The sequence below is a fragment of the Ostrinia nubilalis genome, chromosome 17 (assembly GCF_963855985.1).
Source record: "Ostrinia nubilalis chromosome 17, ilOstNubi1.1, whole genome shotgun sequence".
Classification (NCBI taxonomy): domain Eukaryota; kingdom Metazoa; phylum Arthropoda; class Insecta; order Lepidoptera; family Crambidae; genus Ostrinia; species Ostrinia nubilalis.
The window spans coordinates 3,952,392-3,975,599 of record NC_087104.1 but is presented as its reverse complement, the minus strand read 5'-3'; the positions used below and the strand labels follow the sequence as shown (position 1 = coordinate 3,975,599).

Below are 23,208 nucleotides of genomic sequence, written 5' to 3'. Positions count from 1 at the left end.
ACTCACTGAAAACCAGCGCCGTGGCCTTCGTCACCGTGGGCCACGGCATATGCTGAGTGGGGTCCCGTTGCAGTGGGCATCTTGTTGGTGAATGGGTGGCACTGCTCAGTTTACTCTTGTTTTTATTTTTTTCTTCTTTTATTATTATGTGCCACTGTCATGTCTATGTAATTGCCTGTATTTGTGTGATGTCCATTGTAATAAATGTATCTTTCTTTCTTTTTCTTTCTTTCTTAAACTAGCTTTCCGCCCACGGCTTCGCCCGCGTGGAATTTTGACTGTCACAGAAAAACAATATCGCACGCGTATTTGCTCACCGTTTAGACCTACCCTGGACTACGACAAACATTTTAAAACTAAAATCAGCTCAATCGGCCCAGCCGTTCTCGAGTTTTAATCAGACTAACGAACATCAATTCATTTTTATTTATATAGATATAGATAGAAGATAGATTTACCATCTACATCATTACCGAAGCCTAATCATGTGAAGATTTTGTTAAAACCCTATTTAATTATTGTATATCAAATTAATTATGAGCTAATAGTTATTACATCTCATTAGAGAAGCTACATTTATGGTGTTGCTAAGCATGTACTGCTCATTTTCCTCCTTGTTTTTCGTGTTTTGCAAATTATCTAATTTATCTCGAGTGGAATGTTGCGTGCCAGTGTTGCCAAACGAAGGCTATACTAATTGCAACTAAGGAACAAGAAATTGTTGCTTAGCAATAAATATTAGCAATAGATTCTAAAACAAATACTATTCACGGTAAGGTTCTTCAATTTGCCTCCTACATTTGTTTAGCGCTAGAACGCGTAGGTTTCTTGAGGATCCTTGAAATAAATCTCGCACCTCATTATGTCAGTTCGACTCAAGGATAAGATCCGCCTTTGTTCATCTTTTATTGAATTTTCTTGACGCAACATGCATTAAACGCACACACAAACATGAAAATACACATTTTTTCATTTAGTCACACTTGATAACTTCAGTTAGTTTTGTATGTAACTATAGCTCAGCTTATAATGATGAATCATCATTTCAGTCTTGAACAGGATAATACTTCATGATTTCACGCTTTTTTATTCATCTAATGCCACATCTTTGAGGACATTGTAAACATAAATCAATGTTGGTTATTATTTTTTGTATCTGCGTGGGTGTGAAATCAAATTACTTAGCTGGCTACATATTTTTTACGTCAGTCTTGGGTGCTATCAATTAAAGAACATAATGAAGAGTTTGATATAGTACGCTTCATATTCGGAGTGCTCGCTCGCATATCCGAACAGTAATTTTAACGAATAATCATTTTTTTATTTATTAAAGAATGCTTTATTGCCACGAAAGCGTAGCATAGCACGATCTTCCAATCAAAATGCAATCACGTGAGTCTGTGATGTCGAAATCACATTTGCAAAAGGTACATTGCAGACATTCACCGTTGGAACACTTTGTACTTGATACGTGTCTGTGTTGCCATCAACCAAGCTGTCGTGTGCCCGCCAAAGGGAATAGGCCTTTGATGCATGACATTTTCAAAGACGAGATACATTTTGACATAACATAATAATATGGAATGTATTTGAAATTGTATTGGATTGAAATTGAGAAACCGGGATTCGAGCATTGGATTCGAGTCGTCATTAAAATGCGGCAAATAACGCCATTGATTCCGTTTATTAAAATTGCCCAGATTCTTTATAGATTGTAGTTAGTTCTACTGAAAATCACTAACTACTGTCGCAACCTACGTCTCCACAAATTGGCGGGTTTCCACCAATTACAATCCATCAAAAACCCAATTTTACTGAGGATGGAATTCTTAATTAATAGTCCTGGCATCGGACCGTCAGTAATTGGCCAGTTTGCGTTGATCAATGCCTCGAATCTACGTAATGGGGTTTAAATTTTGTTCAAGGAAAAACCGTCTTGAGACGTATCCTTGAGCTTGAGTATCTGATACCATGAATCCCTAATTCCATCCCATTATGTTATAGAAATTTGAATTACCAAATGATCAAGGATGTTGTTGCGAGAATCAGGAAATGTAAGTTGGCTAAACATTAGTTTACCCATATATTGTTTTAAACTACGGAGTTACTCCGTGACCATGGCGCTTGCAACAGTGCCGAAATATCGGAAACTCAAAATTAAGGTAACATGGTAGCAATCCCGTCAGTAATAATAATTATATTACTTTACCCATACTAAGAAAAATATACCAACAACAATTGACTACATACATGTTTTCTCATGGCTTAAAATAATAAGAGTATAAATAACTGTCCACCAAAATGTTATAAAAATAACATCCACTCCTAAACCATATCAAGTTCCCGTAGCGCCTATAAATATCACAGATTTAATCTCATTTTTATTATTACAAGCTTTTTAATACAAGCTTTATATTGACTTCACTTGTTAGTATGTGTGGGACAAATCTTGCAACTGAATTTAAGACCACTTCTCCTCAACCGATTGAGCTGAAATTTAGATACTTATGTAGGTACGATGACAATGCAATATTATGGTACCATTGAGCTGGTCTGATGATGGAGTCGGGAGGTGGCCATAGGAACTCCTAAACAAAACGGCGGAAACTCATCGAGTTTGGGTTCGTTGGATTTGTCTTTTCGAGCACTTTAGTGTCAGATAATGTCCAGGGTCCTGAGATTAAGTTATAACTAAAAAGTGTAAAATAAAATAATAATAAAAAGAAACTTTAAAAAAAAAAAGCTTTTATTCTGAATTTCGAAAGCTTGTAGCGCAAACAGAGAAAAAGAAGAATAAATTCCATGCGCGATACAAGCTTTCGAAATTCAGAATAAAAGCTTGTTTTTAAAAAAGTTTATTTTTATTATTATTTTATTTTACACTTTTTTAGAGATAGGTAATATGAAAATTGACAATAATTTAGGCAATGTATTTTAGAAAGATAAACCTTAGTAAAGAAATCCAAGTCTGGCGCAACTTGTAAATTATTCCTAGAGTTGCAAAAGAATGAGCAGACGGTCAATTTATTCTTTCTTAGAATAACCTAATTGTCCTATCAAAAATAATATTAGGATTTCTTGTGTTATTCCTGAGCCTTCTCTAGCTCTTGTCCATTCGAAAAGTTTGACACTTGACTAAGGGTAACTTAAGGATACCTTCATAAATACTAGCTTTTGCCCATGCTATGTTCGTTCGTTTCAGCCGAATGACTTCCACTGCTGGATGGTGGATTTCCACATAGATCGGTCCAACGCCGCTCGCATCCAGGCACCTCCCGAGACCTTACGGCTCGTGGTCGCCACTCGAGAACTTTTCTGCTCCAGCGGCCATCAGCTCTGCGAGTTATGTGCCCCGTTGTTAAATAATAAGTAACCTATCCGTCATGTAAGAGTTATATCAGGTAAGCCAAGTATAAACAAAATCCGTTCCGTATTTTTTGAACAAAGGAGTAGGAATAAACATCCATCCATCACAACTTTCATGTTATATTATTAAGAATAGATAACAATATTATGATAGCGTCTTGATATTTATCTTATTTGTATCACAATCCCAGACAATGGATTTCGCCGGGAGCATACTCAGACTCAATTCAATTACAGGCTACGCCAATAGAATTTGACAATAAGTATTATGATAAGGCTTTCTACATTTATATTGATTATTTCGTTAGTTGATTAGAACATCAAGACACAAAAAATAGGCGTCAACGTCAGCCTTATTTGTTCGCAAGATTGCCAATTTTCATTCGCGCGAACTGCCTATAACACATTACCTTGCACTCGATCAAGCGGATGCCCAGCGGATATTGTCAGTCTCTGTGTTTTCGTTTATTTTATGTAAATTTTTTCCTTCGCCAAAAATAGACCTTTTTAATATTTATCTGAATTTATTCAGATACGTATGGTTTAGCAGCCAGCAGTGGACTTCCATAGACTGGTTAGGGATAGAACAAGTTTTAGGACATTCGATGCAAATAATTATCAAATAAACATATGCACATTGCTTTTGTAAGAAATTATATTAGGCCTACTCAGCAATACAGTAAAAAAGTATTTGTTAATACAGGTACCTACGTAGCTAGTTTTTTGTTACGTCTCGTTTTTTCTTAGTAAAATAAAATCGAATCCTATATTAATTTGTCCTGTTGTACAATATCATTATTTTAGATAAGGAAAATGTCTTTTTAATTGGTAACCAAAATAATTGTTCTTTACCTACAATAAGAAATAATAACTGTTTATTGGTTAGACAACAGAATTTCACAATGATTCTTCAATATGAAACGATATCTGCGATATACAATACCATTAACATATTTTGTGCCCCTTACGTGATTCGATCCTACAACTGCTGATCTGATGTATCACCAGTAACAGCCGGCTGTCAATATATCAGATAACCGGAATTGAGGCGTCGTAACTCGGGAATAAACATCAAACAAACCGATATGTTTGTTATCTACTCCAATAATTTGGGTGCAACGAACGAGCTTTAATTTGCTACAGTGGAGGCGAGGACAGTAGACTAACTAAAACCATGATTCGTCTCAGCCAAATGACGTCCACTGCTGGACAAAGGCCTCCCCCAAGGTTTTCCACAATGAACGGTCCTGCGCTGCCCGCATCCAGGCTCTTCCCGCGACCTTTACCAGATCGTCGGTCCACCTAGTAGGAGGCCTGCCCACGCTACGTCTTCCAGCCCGTGGTCGCCACTCGAGAACTTTCCTGCCCCAACGGCCATCGTCTCTACGAGCTATGTACCCCGCCCACTGCCACTTGATTTTAGCAATTCTGCGAGCTATGTCGGTTACTTTGGTTCTCCTGCGGATCTCCTCATTTCTGATTCGATCACGTAGGGAAACTCCGAGCATAGCCCGCTCCATCGCCCTTTGGGTGACCTTGAGCCTTCTATTATATCCTTTAGTAACGAAATGGCAAATAAATGCGGTGCTATATTATTAAGGCAGAGTTGCACCACCTAACTTTAACCATGACTATAACGATAACCGGTGGGTTTTGTATGGAGTTTGACAGATTCTGACGTTTGTTAAGTTAAAGTAAGATGGTGCAACCCAGCCAAAGACTAGATACTCGTAATTATAACAAATGAAATGTCTACTGAATTGTCTTTAACTATGTATGTTTTAACCTCAAAGGTAAATAAACTTACTTGACCCTCGTGCTCGAAATCCGCAATACGTTATGAGTTTAATTAATGCTATTTACGGAAGAGCCAATAGGTAATAAGTCCTCAACATTGAACACAAGGCCGGTATATTATATTATACATTGTACTGTAATATACGCATAAAGTATTCTGAATTCCCTGATCCGTTCAAATCCCCTGGCGGCTGCGGCCTAAAATTCGATTTTGCAATGAAGTCGCTATGCTCATGGAGGTGGATTGATTGATGATTAGCTACTCGTACTTACATAAGTATGTTCGAATCTGTCGCAATAAGTTGTAGGAACTGTAGGAAGCGGTAAAATTAAAGTCGTGACATACTGACATGTTTTAATCTTTTAATTCAGCGTAGACTACTTTTGTTTTTTGGAACTACTGGTTTGATTTGTTTTTTTTTTGTTTAACTTATCGAGGAAGGATTAATATTTAGGCTACCTATAAACATCAGACTATGACCAATAGGAGTGGACCATTAATAAAAATGTTGCAAAAATTTAAAAAAAAATATTCAAAACATTTTCACGCGTACAAAGTCGCGGGCATAGCTAAGTGGTTTTATAACAGCGGTATAATGTAAGGAACATTTTATTTTAAGACCAGCACATTCTAGTTAGGCATATAAAGGTCATGGTCGCAATGTAATCAAATAACATTATTATGCAGTTTTCTCGAGCAAAACAAACAATATTATGAGAATCCAACTGTTTTTTTATTCAGATAGGTATGCGGCCAATATTTGCTAGGACTCTGATAGAGAATAATCATCCCTACCCTTGTTATTTTGTTTATGAAGCGAATTTGTATAAAAATGGAATACAGAGAATAAAATTCTGCCTACGATTTCGGTAAACTTAACTAAATTTCGCAGAAATGTCATTTTAACACAACAACGTTACCTATATCTGAAAGTGCTAATAAGACGAAGCATTATTTTTGGCAATTCTATTTATATAAATAAACCACCTTTGGCAGAAGCTGAAAAGCTCTATATTCTGTGTTGAACGAAGAGACAGAAATCCATTACATTACAACATACCAAAATAAAGGACGTAGGTAATATTTATTTCCAAATAGATACTAAATTGAAACTTTTTGTGATTGTAATATTATTCTAGTCTTATTTACAAGCCTAAAATATACCAGCTTTTCATGATTGAGAGTTTCAAGAAAAACTAATTTAGTTCGTAAATGACAAGTACCTAATAAGTACTAAAATTTTTATTAACTATTAAAGGAAATTGTCTGTCTACCTTATTTATAGGGCTACAACGATAAATTGCCTCCTCGTAATCTTAATTTTTCCTTTACTTGGTAACCTCATTAACCTGCAGTGTCTCTACCCAGGAAAGATGAAAGAAAATGGTGGCAACAGTGGAAATGTAATATAGTAATTATGGGCGAACAAAGTGGTCGGGTCCGACAGACCTCTGTAAATAAGGGCGTTAATAGTTCCTTAATTAATCTGCGAAGCCACTTGGGTGGCGGACAAACGTTTCTCGTCTGTTTAGACCAGTCTTAACGCCCCCTTGTGGGCGCTGCAGGCTTAAAGGGGGGCGGTAAGAGACCCAGAAAAAAAATCGGGACGTTGTGTAGAGGCCTGGGAGGCGTCATCTACTAGGAGGACTCTTAGACACCGACTGAGCTCGACTATTGACTACAAAAAAGGGGGCGCTAAAAAATAATTTATTCTCAAAGTGGGCAGTAGACTAAATAAGTTTGGGAACCGCTGGTTTAGACTGTCACGAAGGGAACGGACAGTTGGGAGCTTAAATTCGGGAAATGTAAGGTCATTTACTTCTAAGTAGGCTACCAACAGTACCAACGGATGACGTGTAAGGATGTGTTGACAGTTTATCAGACTACACTAACACCCGTATTTACAAACGATGCTTGCTTAAGTGAAGCAGAAAATCGAACGCACAGCGTTGAATAGAGCTCTGTGATTGGTTCGCATGTGTCCACGCGCACTGTGCGACCTCATAGTAATGTTTGTGAATACGGACGTTATTCTTGTAAAAACACTCTTTTTACAACCACAATGATGTGTAGCCTTGTTGTTTCGAATTATTAGATCGCTTTTATAATAATACCGCTCAAATCAAAACAGATTGCTGTGTGGAATTGATTTTTTTTCATCATTTGTAAGTGAATTAATGTATATGTTAGTAAATTAAATAGACTTCTACTGCTTCAACATTGCCTAGTATTAATTAATCGATTGCTTGCGAAATAACATCGAACTGCTAATTCTAAAAGGGTCTTATCCCTAAATTAGGCTTATCCTCTGTAAGCGCCCCTAAAGCGACTAAGTAAGCCTAAGTTACAGCGTACCCAAATATAGCATAAGTGGCCCATATTACAGAGTTAAGCTGATGTTCTAATAATATAGAGGTATGAATTACATATCACACTACTATTTCAGGAACACACCTCCACTGCGAAACCATAGTTAAACTATTTCAATACAGATAGTTTTCCCACAATACAAATGTGGAAATAATCCCAATGATTAAGATACGCTTCGTAATTTGAATGACACTGAAATACCTACTGAAAATAATTACGTAGATTTGCTTAATGCATCTGTGTTACTGATTTTGAAAAATCCACTCACTATATTATTTCAACATGACCTGAAAGTTTATTAATAACTGCTTTTACTGCCAAACTAGTTGTAGTACTAAAACATGAAATCTATACATAGAAACATGGACAAAAAGGGGGATATAGATACTAAAACTATGTTAGTTGTTGTATTTATTCAACAAAAGGCTATTAACTTTCAGTTTGGGCTTTGTGTCGTTGCCTGGTAACCGAACACAATAAATTAAATAAGGGATTAGCATATAGACAACGTTTCCAATGGGATACAGCTCCAATTGATCTTAACAAGAAAATTAACAAAGTTTGGAACTGTGTCAGTTTGGTCTGTCGAGTGTGACATTCTGTACAGACAAATATTATATAGATAATAATAGATATGTATTATAACTATCACAAAAAAAAACCAGATCTATCGACTTAGCCTAGATAAAACCAGACCGAATCTTATGTATGAAGGAGGTCCTTAATATCAAATTAGGTTCTCTACACTCTGCAATTTATGACTACTTCTGTAGATAGACTAGCTATATACGAGAGATTCAGCATGAACAAATGAAAAAAGCAATAACTCTATTGTAATATTTTAATCACTTTCGCATGTTATTACTTTTTTATATTAAAACTGGCAGACAGTGGTGACTGAGTTTGTTGCGGCGATTCTTCTCAGCACTTGCCAAATGTTTGGCTCGAAGCTCGAAGAAAAATATAATGAGACATGTATAGATAGGTATTTGACGATTTGTAAGTATTAATTTCATTAGTTTATACAAATAAAGATAATTTTGGTTTTATGATTTTACTTCTTAAAAAAACACACACAAGTTGCAAGAGCACTTCTCATAATAAGGTATTATGAAAAGTGCTCTATCCTAATATAAATTGCTATATCACGGTACAGTCGCGTTCGTATCACTGAAACAAATTCATAGTGTCACAAACAGCATTGTTAATATCGTATTACTTTTACATTAGTCAGCATGGCAACAGAGAGATGGTCCGCTCGATTGTTGCGTAACGACCGTACTCAACTGTCAGCCGAAGACTGGGCTGTACAGTGGAAAATTGGTCAACTATTTAATTACCTTGCTAGAGGTCGTCCTAGACACTCTGAAAAAAATATATTATTGCCATGAATAGCAGTTTGGCGGCTTTTAAGGCTATATAAAACACTTTAGTGTTAGTTATCATTAATTGAATTAATGAAATATGCATCTAACCACGTAAAATAAAGTGTAGAATTGGCGATACTTAGGCTGAGTTGCACAATCTTGCTTTAACTCTGACAATAGTCAAGAGTCTGTCAAACTACATATAAAAACACGGGTTATCGTCATAGTTACTGTTAAAATTAGCTGACGCAACTCCGCCTTAGATGCAAGTAAAAAAGTTATTAGTACACTTATCACAACGCGCACGTAGCGATCACCAGTTGTGCTAACATCTTATTTAAACATCGGAACGACCCCAAATCGTGTAACCGCTATATTAAATCAACCTATGTACGTACGTGATACAATACTCAATTGCCAAAACCAATTCGCAAGGCGGAAAAACAACAATTAAAATGAATGTGAACCAAAAACGGCACATTATTCGATTCCTTGGAAATACGTCAATATTAGCTCGTCTATTTTTGGTATATTTTATATATTTTTTTTATTTTCGGGCTGTTTTTTTAAGTTACACAAAAATATCTCCCAACCCATATTTAAGAAGAATCAGAGATGAATGGGTCGTGGGATACACTGAACTTATCAAAAAAGAATCCACCACTCCTCTGTGAAGATTTTTTAATTAGTTCCATTCCAAGAGAAGAGAACTGTGTTAATAAAAATTCAGCATACATTTCAAAGGGTTCCGATTGTCTGAAATGAATCGTTTGCATATTCCTAATCAGAGATCAAAGCAGGCCGATCGCTCGCCCGAGCGACTCATTTCCAACAAATTTAGACTCCAGAGAAAAACCCAATTTGTGATTTACTTTCTACTTTATTTTTGGGCCGAGCACGACCCTAGCCGGCTGTAATATAAAACTCTTGATGTAAGCGGTTTTTATACCCGATTAACGATAATTTTCCTGTTCAATTTTGGTAACAATGACACTTTATTCTAATTCTGTGACCGTTTGAAAAAAGTCATTGATCATTCATTTTTTAATTCAAAGACTGATCAAATCACAGAAAATCTTTAATAATGAAAATATCCTAAAAAGCAAAGTTTATAATGAAACTGTAACAAAACATAATCTCAATTAGTGGTACCTAAATATTGGTAGAGTCATAAGTTGTAAGTAAAGACCACTAGCCTATCTATTTTTTATACAATTCACAAACAATTACAAGCAAACTACGAGTATGTTGATAATGGGTTAATCGTTTAGCCTTGGTCCGGTCGTAATGAACTTTTTATTGTTTTATTTCAGCAACTATTTAATTGCCTTTTGCCCTTGACTTCTATCTACTAAGCTCTCTCAAAATAAACTAACACCTATTTTCTCTTGTTGCAGGCACAAACCGAATGTTCTCCGGTGCAGCACCGCATTCCAAAATGACTTGTGTTCAATACAAAGTGAAATAGTGTAACATTCACAATGAATATAGATGAAAAAGTGTCCGGGCCCGGTGGGGCGTCGCAGAAGAACTGGACTCATCTGAATATCTCTGATGAGTTGCCGCTGGACATGAGGTTTAACCATGGACATATGGTGTCTATAACAGTGTACAGTGTGCTCATGGTGATCTCGGCCACGGGGAACATAACAGTGCTGTCCCAGCTCGTTAAACGGCGGCGGGCGGGACGCGCGAGCAGACTAGACGTGCTACTCATGCATTTAGCTGTAGCTGATCTCATGGTAAGTTTTTGCTAAGGCACTGAATACGCTGCGACTTTAACTCTCTCGCTCAAATGTATTACGTGTGTGACACGACATCGAGACTGTATCTTTGGTCTCAATGGAGCTTCTATGGGAAATTCTAAGAGCCAACTTTGATAAAGCTAAAAGTCTAGGTTTAAAATTACATTTCTATACTAAGACTTGAGATGCGTGTCTCTCTCTTATAAGGGTTAAATTTCACAAATGAAATGGAACCTAGATTATGTTTCCCATAAAGATCAAATTCCAGGACTCCAACTTCCAACTCGTAACATCAAAAAGCTTTTACTATAACTGGGTGGTTTATGAAAATTAAATACACTAGCGCTTTTTACCTACTGAAGGACTTAGAGGTTCTTTCGTGATTTTTCCTAACGCAGTCGTTAAGCAGCGGTGTCTTAGAAAATAATAAAGTAACATGCTTAAATTACACGTAGTATTACACATATAAAATGTTAGTTCACAGATTCTGAGAACCAACATTTTATGTTATACATATGTTGTAGAATGAATTTCCTTGGGGTTTTCTAGTTACATCCAACGTACTAGTACTAGTCCTACCTACTTAGGACTTGGTAAATAAATGTAATTAATTTAATTTAATCTGCCCTTAAAAATTACATTTTGGTAATATATTAATGAGACTTAAATCTCACAAGGTATCCATTACAAAGCTAATGTTTTCAAAATTGATATTTTGAGTAAAGTATTTTTATAAAAATACTAGAGGCGTCTGATAATATTGTTTACATAAAATTCCTTTACGCATTTTACATTAATTTAAGTTAAATAATAAATAAATAAATAAATCTTTGGACAATTTCACACAGCGCCAGCTAGCCCCAAAGTAAGCAACTTAATGCTTGTGTTATGGGTGCTAGCTTAACGGATATACTACTTATATACTTTTTTAAATACATAAATATTATACATAGTCACACCCAGACCCGTCACAGAAATTAAAATTCATCATTTCAATTTCTGCCCGGCCGGGAATCGAACCCGGGACCTCTCGGCATAGTAGTCCGTTCTGAACCACTACACCAAACGGCCGACAAAGTTACAAAGCTTTGAAAGCTTTGATCACTGTTATAAAGTACTAGATTACAGTTTCCAAATAACTGGTGTTAACTCGTCCAATTTCGTTGTGCTGACAAGTCTATACTTATTACCATTTATAATCAGATTAACAAGCAAAAAAAATATTCGCAAGAGGCTAGAAAATGCTGATGAGAAAATTTCAGACACATACTTTAAAAGTACCAAAATGGTGTGGTAAGATATGCACTCCAGTTATGGCCCGAATGGTTTTGTAAAACTCACAGTGCCTTCTTCCAAGCTCTTAACCAGAGGAATTTATGTCAAAAAGCTTTTACGTGATACGCGTTTCACACATTTGTTGCGTTTGCACGGCAAATGTTGTTTTGTAACGCGTTTACAGAAGCTTTGAGCGATTTTGCGGCTTTCTGGGGGCGTTATTTGAAAATATCCGGCCGCAGCGTCGCGACGTTACCCTTCTAATCTCCTAAATTGATATAAAAGCATCAATTTCATTGGGGCTCCAACAAAGTTGGCGTTAAATGGATATTGCTCCACACTATCTTTACGGGTTGTGGACAATGCCCAAGGCCACGAGTGAGGTAACGATTTAATGTCCTTGTTAACTTGTCAAGACATCGGGACTATCCCGAGGGAACGGCAAATATCCCGTTGAAATTCAATCTACTTTCCGTATATAAATATACAAGGTCTTCTTTCCATTGTGTTGAGCGTGATATAAGTGACTGCTATACACACAGCGTAATATGATATTAAATTTAGACTTCTTTGTTTTAAGTCTGTTTTCATCTAACCAGAATAATAATTTCATAGCATGTTTCGTACAAATGAACAATTGGTTCATAAGTATTCTATTCTATTCTTCCCTTTCTTCCCATTGTATTGCTTATGAAATAAACATCCTGTTTACAATACCCGACCATTTCCCAAGTAGCTTAATTAATTCATGAAAATCGACTACCTTACATTGATTCATAACATTTACTTTGCTATAAAAACATGCGAAATATTCCTCTATTATTGTCTTGCTTTACTAACAAAAAGTTGATGATATTTTAACCTGTGGTTGGGTAAAAGCAAATTTCACAAAGCAAGCGACTGTATCCACTTGTTGTCCGCCCATCTCTTGAGCAATGTACTAGATAAAATCCTCAGTGTTCGATTACCCTTGTGCTGTAATGAACGACGAACATCAAACGAGACAAAGGCTGAGACATCCTGAGACACCATTGACACTGTTCTAGAGTGTCGGAGAGGTCTTGAGTAACAACTGAACTATAGTAAAAATATTGGGGTGCGCGTATGAGTGAGTGAGTCTCAAGTGCTCGACCCGACTTGTTATGTCTCTACATTATATTAAACAGATATAGAGGGTGAGACAGTTAATTAGCTTGCAGAAATATAAGATACTTTAAGGTATAAAGTTCATGACTTGGGTCTAACCAACCAGTTAAAGATTTGGCATGGCATCTCGACTTTCCTGAATTTATTAAAGTCATACAAACGAAAGGTATTCCCAATTGTATAAAAAGACATTTACAATGCTTTCACCACACTCCCGCATCAAGAAAACTTTGTACATAAACCCACGGAATTATAATTTTAATGATCAAAGTTTAGAACTCACAAAAGTGAATAACATTTGAGATGGGTGAAATTTTATACCTTGTATTGTTTTCCCGAATATTTAACTCTGGACTGACAACAATGCTGTGTCTGAGAGTTGTATGTTACTTATATTTCATTTGGTTTTTCCTGAAACGTTTGTTCTTTTGCATAAATATCTTTCTTTTACATATTAGAGTACTTATTATTATTCTGTGATATTAGAGACAAATCCGCGTCCTACTTTACATTAGGTATGACGTGCCTCACATCGTATGTAAATAAATCTTCGACGATTCTCAACAGTATTTGTGTTTGGGAGCTTGGAATTTATACCGTTGTAGTATTACAAAGCCCATATAAAACCAGATTTCTTTTTACCACATAGGTACATTTAAGTGTACTTGACCGTTACTAGGTTACAAGTACATATTTATATGAATATTAATTCGTATTTAGCTCCCAAATACTACGCGACATGGGTAATACAATAATGAGTTTATTAAGTTTCCAACAAAAAATATGACCCATATTCAAGTTTAAATAATACCTGCTAATTATTTTGCTCTACGCTGTAGATCTAAGCTTAATAACACCCTTGTTCTGTCGGCAGGTGACGTTCCTAATGATGCCTTTGGAGATCGCGTGGGCGGGCACGGTGCAGTGGCGCGCGGGCGACCTGATGTGCCGGCTGATGATGTTCGCGCGCACCTTCGGCCTCTATCTTTCCAGCTTCGTGCTCATATGCATAGCTATTGATAGGTAAGTAAACACTAACATCTTCATAGGGTACTGCTAGCTCAAGCTTAATCTCAAGCTCGGCAGGAACACGACCATTTCTAATTTACCAGACAAATGGGAGGATCTGACCTAGCACCCTCAATACTGTCCAGACGGGTTGGGGAGGAGATTGGGGGTGGTATTATTACTCTATTCTATTCAGCCGTAAACACAAGGCTAAATTAGTCTATTTTTACATGTCCATTATTTTATTCACACTGCGTCGGGTCGGGACTAGGGGTTGCAATCGAATATTCGAATATTCGAATATTCGAATTTAGATTCCAAATTTAATATTCGAATAGTAAATTAACATGTATTCGAATATTCGAATATTAAAAAAATTAACAGAAAAGATAGAACGAAGACAACTTAGTGTTTGCAAATGTGGTCGGAGGCATCAAATACATATCATCAACTAAAAGAACTAGTCATTGATGCTTCCGACTTCATTGGTGAACACTAAGTTGTCTTGCGAAACCAAGGTTCCAAATTACCTTAAAGAGACAACTATTGAGCAAAGTCAGCTAACGATGCTGAAGACGGCGGACGGTAACGTCAACAAAAGCCGAGGTTCTGGGTGAGATCGAATAGGTTAACGCGACACTATACCAAAGACATCCCGTATATCAGCCTATACGAGATGGATTAGGAAGGCTCTCAAACAGCTAAAGAACAGCAAGGCACCGAGTGATGACGGAATAACCTGGGAGCTTCTGAACGCGGGTGGAACACCGAAACTCGTTCCGTCTTACTCTAAGGAACAACGCCAGAGGCATGGGATAGAAGCGTGGTGATGCTTTTCTTAGACTATGAGAAGGCCTTTGATTCGATCGATACTTAGGCAGTGCTGCAGTCTCTTTAGCGGTGCCGTATTGACTATCGGTATATCGAGATACTGAAATGCCTGTACAGAAACGCTACCATGTCGAGCCGAGTACAGAAGCAGAGCACGAGGGCGATTCCTCTGCAGCGAGGCGTGAGGTGGTATATTTCGAGGAGAGATGTTATATCTCCGAAACCATTGACCGCTGCATTGGAAGACGCTTTCAAGCTCTTTGAATGGAAAGGATTAGGCATAATTACCTTTCAATAGCGAATACATCACTCAGCTTCGGTTTGCTGACGATATTATGGTCATGGCAGAATCGCTTGAAGACCTCGGCACAATACTCGAAGACCTGAATCGAGTCTCTCAACAGGCAGGCCTTCGGATGAACATGGACAAAACGAAGATTAGGTCCAACGTCCATGTTTCGGTTGGAGCTTGATTCTCGAGACTGTTGTGCTGTGTTGACAAGTATGTCTTCCTCTGACAAACGATTCGGCTAGGTAGATTAAATTTCAAGAAAAAGGTAAATCGTCGAATCCAACTCGGCTGGGCAGCGTTCGGGAAACTTTACAACATCTTTTCGTCCAAACTCAGTGCCTAAACACGAAATTCTTCAATCAGTGTGTTACCTCTACCAGTGATGGCACACGGCTCGGAAACGTGGCCTCTTACAATAGGCTTTATAAATAAGCTCAAAATTGCACAGCGTGCTATGGGGAGGGCTATGCTCAGTGTTTCTTTACGAGATTGAATCAGAAATGAGGAGATCCGTAAACGAACTAAAGTCGCTGACATAGCCCGATGGATTAGCAAGCTGAAGTGGCAATAGGCAGATCACATAGTACGCTGAAATGATGGCCGAAGGCGCAGCAAGGTTCTGAAGTGGAGGCCACGTACCAAAAAGCGCAGCGTGGGACGTCCACCCACAAAGGTGGACCGAAGACCTCATATAGGCAGTGGGAAGGCGCTGGATACAGGCCGCTGCCAACCAGTCATTGTGGAAGTCATTGGGAGAGGCCTATGTTCAGCAGTGGACTTCCTATGGCTGAAATGATGATGATGAGAATTTTATAACTGTTTTAAAAACTATATTGTTAAATAGTTAAAATATAGTTCCTAAAGCAATAAAACCAGCAATAAAGCATTGATAATTTAAGTACTTTTTATTTTTTTTTGAAAGTATTCGAATATTCGAATAATATTCGAATATCACTGAAAAAATATTCGAATATTCGAAATAGAAAACTATCGAATATTTGCAATCTCTAGTCGGGACGCGCGGTACCTACGTTGCGCTTACGTGCCTCGTTTGTTCTATCCGCAAGGCGCTCGCGTCGATCCATGTTAAATGTGAATGTATTATTCAAATGTTACTTTACTGCACTTGTATTTTTCTCTGTAGCACGTACGGAGAAATGTGTGTAAGGTTAACTGTAGAAAATACGAGTATATCTTGCTAATCTCCTTCTCTCTGTAGAGCAATGTGTGGAAGTTTACTGTAGGAAAATTATATCCAACTAATTCAGTCTGTTACTCGGCAGTTACCTAATGCTTATTCTTCTGATATTCATAAAGCTCTCAGTACAAAAACAATTTTAGATAGTGTCCATACTCACTAATTAAAACTCAAATGACATAATTCATAACAGTGAGCGCCCTAATGCTCATTAATCATAATTTATCGTCCATCATCGCTCAACCAGTTGAGTCGGTTTGCCTAGTTTCAATCATTTTGGCCGCTAAATTCACTATTCGTCGTACGGTGACACCTGCCAGTTAGTTCCTCATAGCGTAAAGCCGAAGCTATTGCTATTGTCTGCTCCAAATTGGTTTTCGCTCCCCGAATAATGTCCAATCATAAACACCCGTAGATCTTCCGATTCGCCTAGGTTCTGCTAAATTAATAGCTAACTCTACTAAATTAACCCTGTCACTTGCCTAAATGGCGTCTTCTGCTATCTACCGGACACAGCTTATTGAATATTCTATGATTTGGGTACATTAAAATAATAATGTCGCAATATGTATTTAAGTAAAACCTAACCTCTACTTGTTTCCATGCCCTTGGTCTTATGTATTTTTCATCTAATAAAAATATTATCTATCTATACTTATAATAAATCTGTAGAGAGGTCAATTCTGTACATGAAATATATTTTCAAAATAACTATCAGGGGGTGATATTATATGATCGATACTGAATGCAATTAGTAAAATTTTTGTCTGTTCCTTATAGAAACAAAAACTACTCGACGGATTTTAACGAAACTTGGTACAATTATTCTTCATACTCTTGGGCAGGTTATAGTATACTTAGGAATTCCCACGGGAACGGGAATCATCGGGAAAATCCTTTTGTATGAAAAATCTAAACCGCTTAAGTTAGACGTTTGAAATTTGACATGCAGGTACCAAGGTATTTTTCCAAAATAAAATTTAGCCTATGTTACTCGTGAATAATGTAGCTTTCGAATGGTGAAAGAATTTTTAAAAACGGTCTAGTAGTTTTTGAGCCTATTCATTACATCCAAACAAACAAACAAAGTTTTCCTCTTTATAATATTAGTGTAGATAGGTAAGATATCGCAATGTTTGATATATGCCGCTGTCTGTAGAAAAAAATTTTACTCCCTCGAGGTATTGGTAAACTTAAGTATTAGATTCGGAGGATAATTTGATTCGTGACTAGTTAGACAGTAACGGACCACTTCATAGAAATGGCCAAGAGCAAGGGACCTCTTCATGGAAATGACCTGCCAATATTGGTTTGGTTTCCGTAAGATTACTTAGGTGGGCTAACATTTTCGAATAAAATATTGGGCGAGTCGTAGTCACTGGGATAAAAATAGCCCAATCCCTTTCTTGGCCTGAATTTTCAACATTTTCGTAATAATAGTAAATAAGGTAAGTATTTATTCTTCTATCATGGGGTTGTAACTCGAGGACACAACCCTAATGTCAGATTGAATGAACCGCTATACGGATTACTTCGGCTCATGTATGCCAATATTTATTCCGAATGCTAATATTTTGGTCGTAAAATAAACTTTTTGAAGACCACCTGACGTTCAAAACCCTAAAATTCCAAATTGGCTTAGAAGATTAAGTAATTCCACTCAGCATATAATTTGCATACTATACGGAGTTGAATATACCTACCTACGCATATATTACAATCCCTCATCGAATAAACATTTTCATGTTATTGTTAGTGCCAAGGGATTATCGAATTGATCCAAGTTTAGTAAATCCAGCCGTTTACGTTGAGTAACATCCAAATCCTCACAAACTTTCTCTTTTGTAATATTTAATCATGACGTAACTTACTAAATACACAATACCTATAATAGGTATACAGGATGACTTTGAAATCGTTGGCATCCTTTTAAATTAAGACTCTACATAAGATATTCTCAAATATGAAACCACATCAAATCCAGTGAGTTAAAATTTCAATATTTAAAATCATGAGTAAAGTCTTACATTAAAAGGATGCCAAAGATTTTAAAGTCACCTGTATACGGTATTAAACTTGACAGTTATGCCAATAACCGTGTTGTCTCTGCCGCCTATTCACGGGTAAACGCAATTTTTTTCTCGAGCTTTTGTAAAGGCCAGATTGAACACCATAGAAAGGCCTTTAAGCAAACATGTCACGTCGTGTCGTCCTGTCCACCTTTCAGACAAAGCTCTTCGAACTTTACAAAGCTTTAACCTTTTAAAAAAGCTTAGGAGCAACTCTGAACTATGTTTGGCTTCATTTTCTTTTTGTTGAAGATATTTAATGTTCATTGTCCAACTTTAATTAAGTAATTGTTTTTTCTAAAAGTAAGACTAAAAATGTTGTGTCCAAACGAACAATGGAGTAGACGTCAAACTTCAATTCGCCGAAACTTATTTTGAACTTGTTTAAAAGTATGTTTAGCTTTGTGGTGAATACCTTTAATTTAATCAAGAGTCAGTTTAAAACAAGATATTTTTGACTTTGTGGTTACTTAAAAACTGTTTCATTTACTATCGTATTTATAAATGTAGGTTGGGCAGAATCTGCATTTTCGTGCGATCGGTGTAACAAAACATCTGTGGGTAGAATCAAAGGGCACGAACCTAAAGGTGTTTGCATAATCATAATTGCATTATGTGGAGCATCGAGTGATTTTCAGAATCGCAACATCTACTTGAACAACAAAATGGACATGTAAATATTTGCAACTATCGTCATATTTGAAACACAAAGCTCATTGAATATCTGTAATACCAACCAATAGTGTAGAATGTTTAATTTCATCATCGTCATCATTACCATTAAGGTCCTCAGTGCAGGATCAATACCCTCTACTTTGATAGAGTCAAATGGGGAAATCGGCTTACTCTTCACACTCTCTGGCCAGCCAGGTAAGGGGGAGCTGATGTTCGCATTGCCTTACTCGCTCTTTACGCCACGAGACCTCCCTTTTTTTGTACACGTCAACTGTTTAACTATTATTTATGGACTTAGTGTTGAATAGTGACCTCCTCCGCAGGTACTACGCAATCCTGAAGCCTCTGAACGTGACGTGGGAGGCGCGCGTACGTAGAGCGCTGGCCATCGCGTGGGGATGCGCCGTGCTGGCCAGCCTGCCGCAAAGTTTCATCTTCCACGTGGAAGAACACCCTGACGTTAAGGGGTAAGTCACTCTTTTTTAAACACTCCAATAATCCCTACTCCCCTAGGGTCCCGTAAGCTTTATTCTCAAATTGAAGTTGAACACAAAAAGTGATTCCCAATTTGAAAACAATTTTGGTACCTACCTGTCTGCTAAGGAGATAAGAACCTACCTGAAAAACAAAAAGAACAATTTGCAATATTCATTTTAAATTATCTTTAAAAATAATAATAAATGATTCTGTGCTTATTTCGGGGTAATGAACAGTTTGTATAAAACAAAATCATTCTTAGATTAATTGTGTACACTGTTCTAATGCCATTCTAAGAAACGCTATTTTTACGTTTTTCTCAATAATGTAATTATAGATTTTCTTGACTCGGTATCAAATTTGGTTGACAGCGAAGAAAAACTAATAGTACAAAAAATAGATCGGACTATCATAATTCTGGCAATAGCTAGAAATGCCCATTTGCAAGATATTTGATACCAATAACAAGGAGGCATCTGACCTGACCCACATTCATGGGGCTATTTCGACCGTTATGTATTTCGTCATATTGTCTGAAATGTGACGAAACACTATTTACGTTTTAGCTTTTGAAGACTGGGTAAAACTTTTCTAAGTTTAATCTGGGTCAAAACCACGACCTTGCATTTTTAAATGACTGTGTGTTATTGATCATGCGTTTATCAATAATTTTAATTAACCACTCCACGACTGTTTGTAGACCTTTTTATCTTCACAAGGTTCTCTTCAACGAATATCTTTATCTAAATTAGTTTTTTAACGAATCCTCAGTTCAATTAAGATATTGCTGAGACAAACATTAAGTTGTGTACGAGTAAGTACCTACATAATTAAGATAAATCTAGCCACCTTAGTGTTTGAAAATAAGTCTTAGTTTGTTTTAAAATGATTTAATGAGGACATAACAGCATAATATTAATTAAATAAACTATAATGTTAGGCGAACAATGACCGCTAGCTGCAGACATGATATAAACAGTTGAAATCCAAACATAGAACTAATAATAAACATAATGTCGTTTGGCACGACGCACTATTTCTATACTCAAACCTCTCGATGCCCTGTGCAATTACATTTATAGAAAATAGCTTGCTCTCGCGTCATACTATCACAAGAATTAAATTAAATAATTACGTAAATAATTTTGCTTTAAATTAATAAGTAGGTAATAAGTCTATCTAACAAAAGAGCGGTAACTTTGAACTACATCAAAAGCTATACCTCACTTTCCAAAGTTTCCAGACTCGTGAAATTCCAGACGTTTGACAGTCATACTAGTAAAACCATTTATTCAATACTGTATTAAATTTGTATTTTCGGAACAAAAATATAGGTACCTATGTAATGTTATGATCCCCGATTTGAAACTAGTTATGTCAAATAGAAAAATGCCAAGCAAAATAGGTAGGTATGAGAGACTGTTTCAAACTGGTCCTTGGATTGTCATTCTCATCGAAATAGTATGTTACCTGTCTGGGACATGTTAGTCCCTCCTCGTCGAAGATAATCCAACAATCCGATACAAAGGCCGTGCAGGCCAAGTTAATGAGCAAAAAAAAGCTTTAGTTAACGAACTTCTCTAATTGTATAATAGTTCTCTCGATTGTTATATTTTTAGTCTAAGTCCATGTAAAAAAGAAGTCAATAAAGCATAATACACAAAAACATTTACATAGCAAAAATAAATACAGCCATAACGTCTTCATTATCTTACGCTTGCCAGATTAAAGACATTTGACTAAAAGACGTAAATAAACTTAAAAGCTCTTTAAGCTCTCTGAAAATCGGGGCTTACATTCACCAAATCAGAGTGGTGAATGTTTTTAATCTGTTCGACAAATAATATGAATGTCCATAACATAATAATTCTCACAATAAAGTGAATTAAGTGAAGATACAAATAGCACATGTTATCCTCTCAAAAGTACAGATGACAGCGCATCAGACTACCCATTTTTGTTGCAAATTCGCTCCTATTACGACTGCATAAGACTCTACAATTTTTACCTTGACGTGCCGTCTTCTGTACCTACATATCTCGGGCAATATTGATTCCTCGAAATCTGGGTTTAACTCTGTGAAGCATTTGTTTGTTCATCCTATACAAACAATAAAATTGGGTTTCCTATTCAGGCATAATTGAACAGATCCGTAAATCTCAGCACGTTTGAAACTAATATCATTTCGAAAACCTTATGAGACCTTTTGATGTCAGATTTATTGGTATACCTTTAAATACCTTGTATGTCTTTCACTTTGAAACGTAGATATCCATTTTCTATAATGCCTTGTAATGTGTTGGTTTTGAGGGTCGTGTAAGAGGTTCAATTAGAACATAGTTTACTCTTTGAAGTCCATTTATTGAATACCAAAAACTTACATTATAATATAAAACCACTTAATGCTATTTTGCATACTTGCACATTGCGATTGACGTAAACTGCAACATGACCTAATTACACTTCCGTAGGTACATACTACAACTCCCCGGAAAAAGTCCTACTATCCCTCCCCTTCTGAAGGAAGAAAAATAAAAAAAATCTATTAATGTCTAAAAGCAAAATTTTACGTAATTAAGTCATGTAGCATCACAATGATTCACTTATTGTTAATTACAATTAAAAATAACAATTATGTATATAAAAAAATTAAGTATAATACATTTTCGTATTATTTTTATGGATAAGGTATTCTTTACCATCCTTTAAAATTTTAACATTAGGTGAAACTTCCTCAATAACTTCATAAGGACCGTTATAAACATTTTGGAGCTTATCTCCAGTTTGATTCTTTGTTAAAATAAGGTCTCCTTTTTTATAAGTTATAGGATAAGTGTTTCGATCGTACAACATTTTTCTTTTGGATTTACTCGAAAGTAAATTGTTTTTAGCTTCATACTGCGCTTTTTGTAAACGATATTTCATCTCTTTAGGATAGTTATCATAATTATACAATGGTTCGACTGTGATACCTAAATTTGAAGGCAATTTACAAAGTTTACCAAACACTAATTCAAAAGGGGTGTATTTTGTTTGTGTGTGCACTGTCGTATTATAAGAAAATGTCCAAAACGGTAGCCAATCACTCCAATCAATGAGATTTCTATCACACTGAATTCGAAGATAAACACCTAATGACTTATGACTATTTTCTAAAGAACCTATTGTTTCGTGATGATAAGCTGTTGAATTTAAACGTTCAATTTGTAATATTTTGCAAATATCTGTCATAATATTAGACATAAATTCTGTACCTCTATCTGTAATGATTTCCTTAGGAACACCATATCTCAAAATAAAATTTGACACTAACACTCTTGCTACAGATTCTGAATCTTTACTTTGTAATGGATACGCTTCGACAAATTTAGATAAATCACATTGCAAGGTTAAGATGTATTTATTATTATTTAATATCCTGTGGCAATGGTCCCATGATATCTAAGAATATCCTTTCAAAAGCTGAGCATGCAGTATTTGTAATAAACATTGGTTCTTTAATAGTATGATTAGAAAATTTATTAAATTGACATTGACTACATTTTTTGACGTAATTAATGACGTCATTAGTCATTCCTGGCCAATAGTAAT

At 36.2% G+C, this 23,208-nt stretch overlaps 1 protein-coding gene across 1 annotated transcript in view; it reads left to right on the top strand.

Moving 5' to 3' along the window:
* Nucleotides 1-23,208, top strand: part of LOC135079864 (adipokinetic hormone/corazonin-related peptide receptor variant I) — a 131,475-nt gene that overhangs the window by 94,307 nt on the left and 13,960 nt on the right. Inside the window, exons 3-5 of the mRNA XM_063974477.1 lie at nucleotides 10,299-10,643; nucleotides 13,942-14,090; nucleotides 19,464-19,607. Coding sequence (XP_063830547.1) covers nucleotides 10,383-10,643; nucleotides 13,942-14,090; nucleotides 19,464-19,607 — 554 coding nt within the window. The 5' untranslated portion in view covers nucleotides 10,299-10,382. The remainder of the gene's footprint in view (nucleotides 1-10,298; nucleotides 10,644-13,941; nucleotides 14,091-19,463; nucleotides 19,608-23,208) is intronic.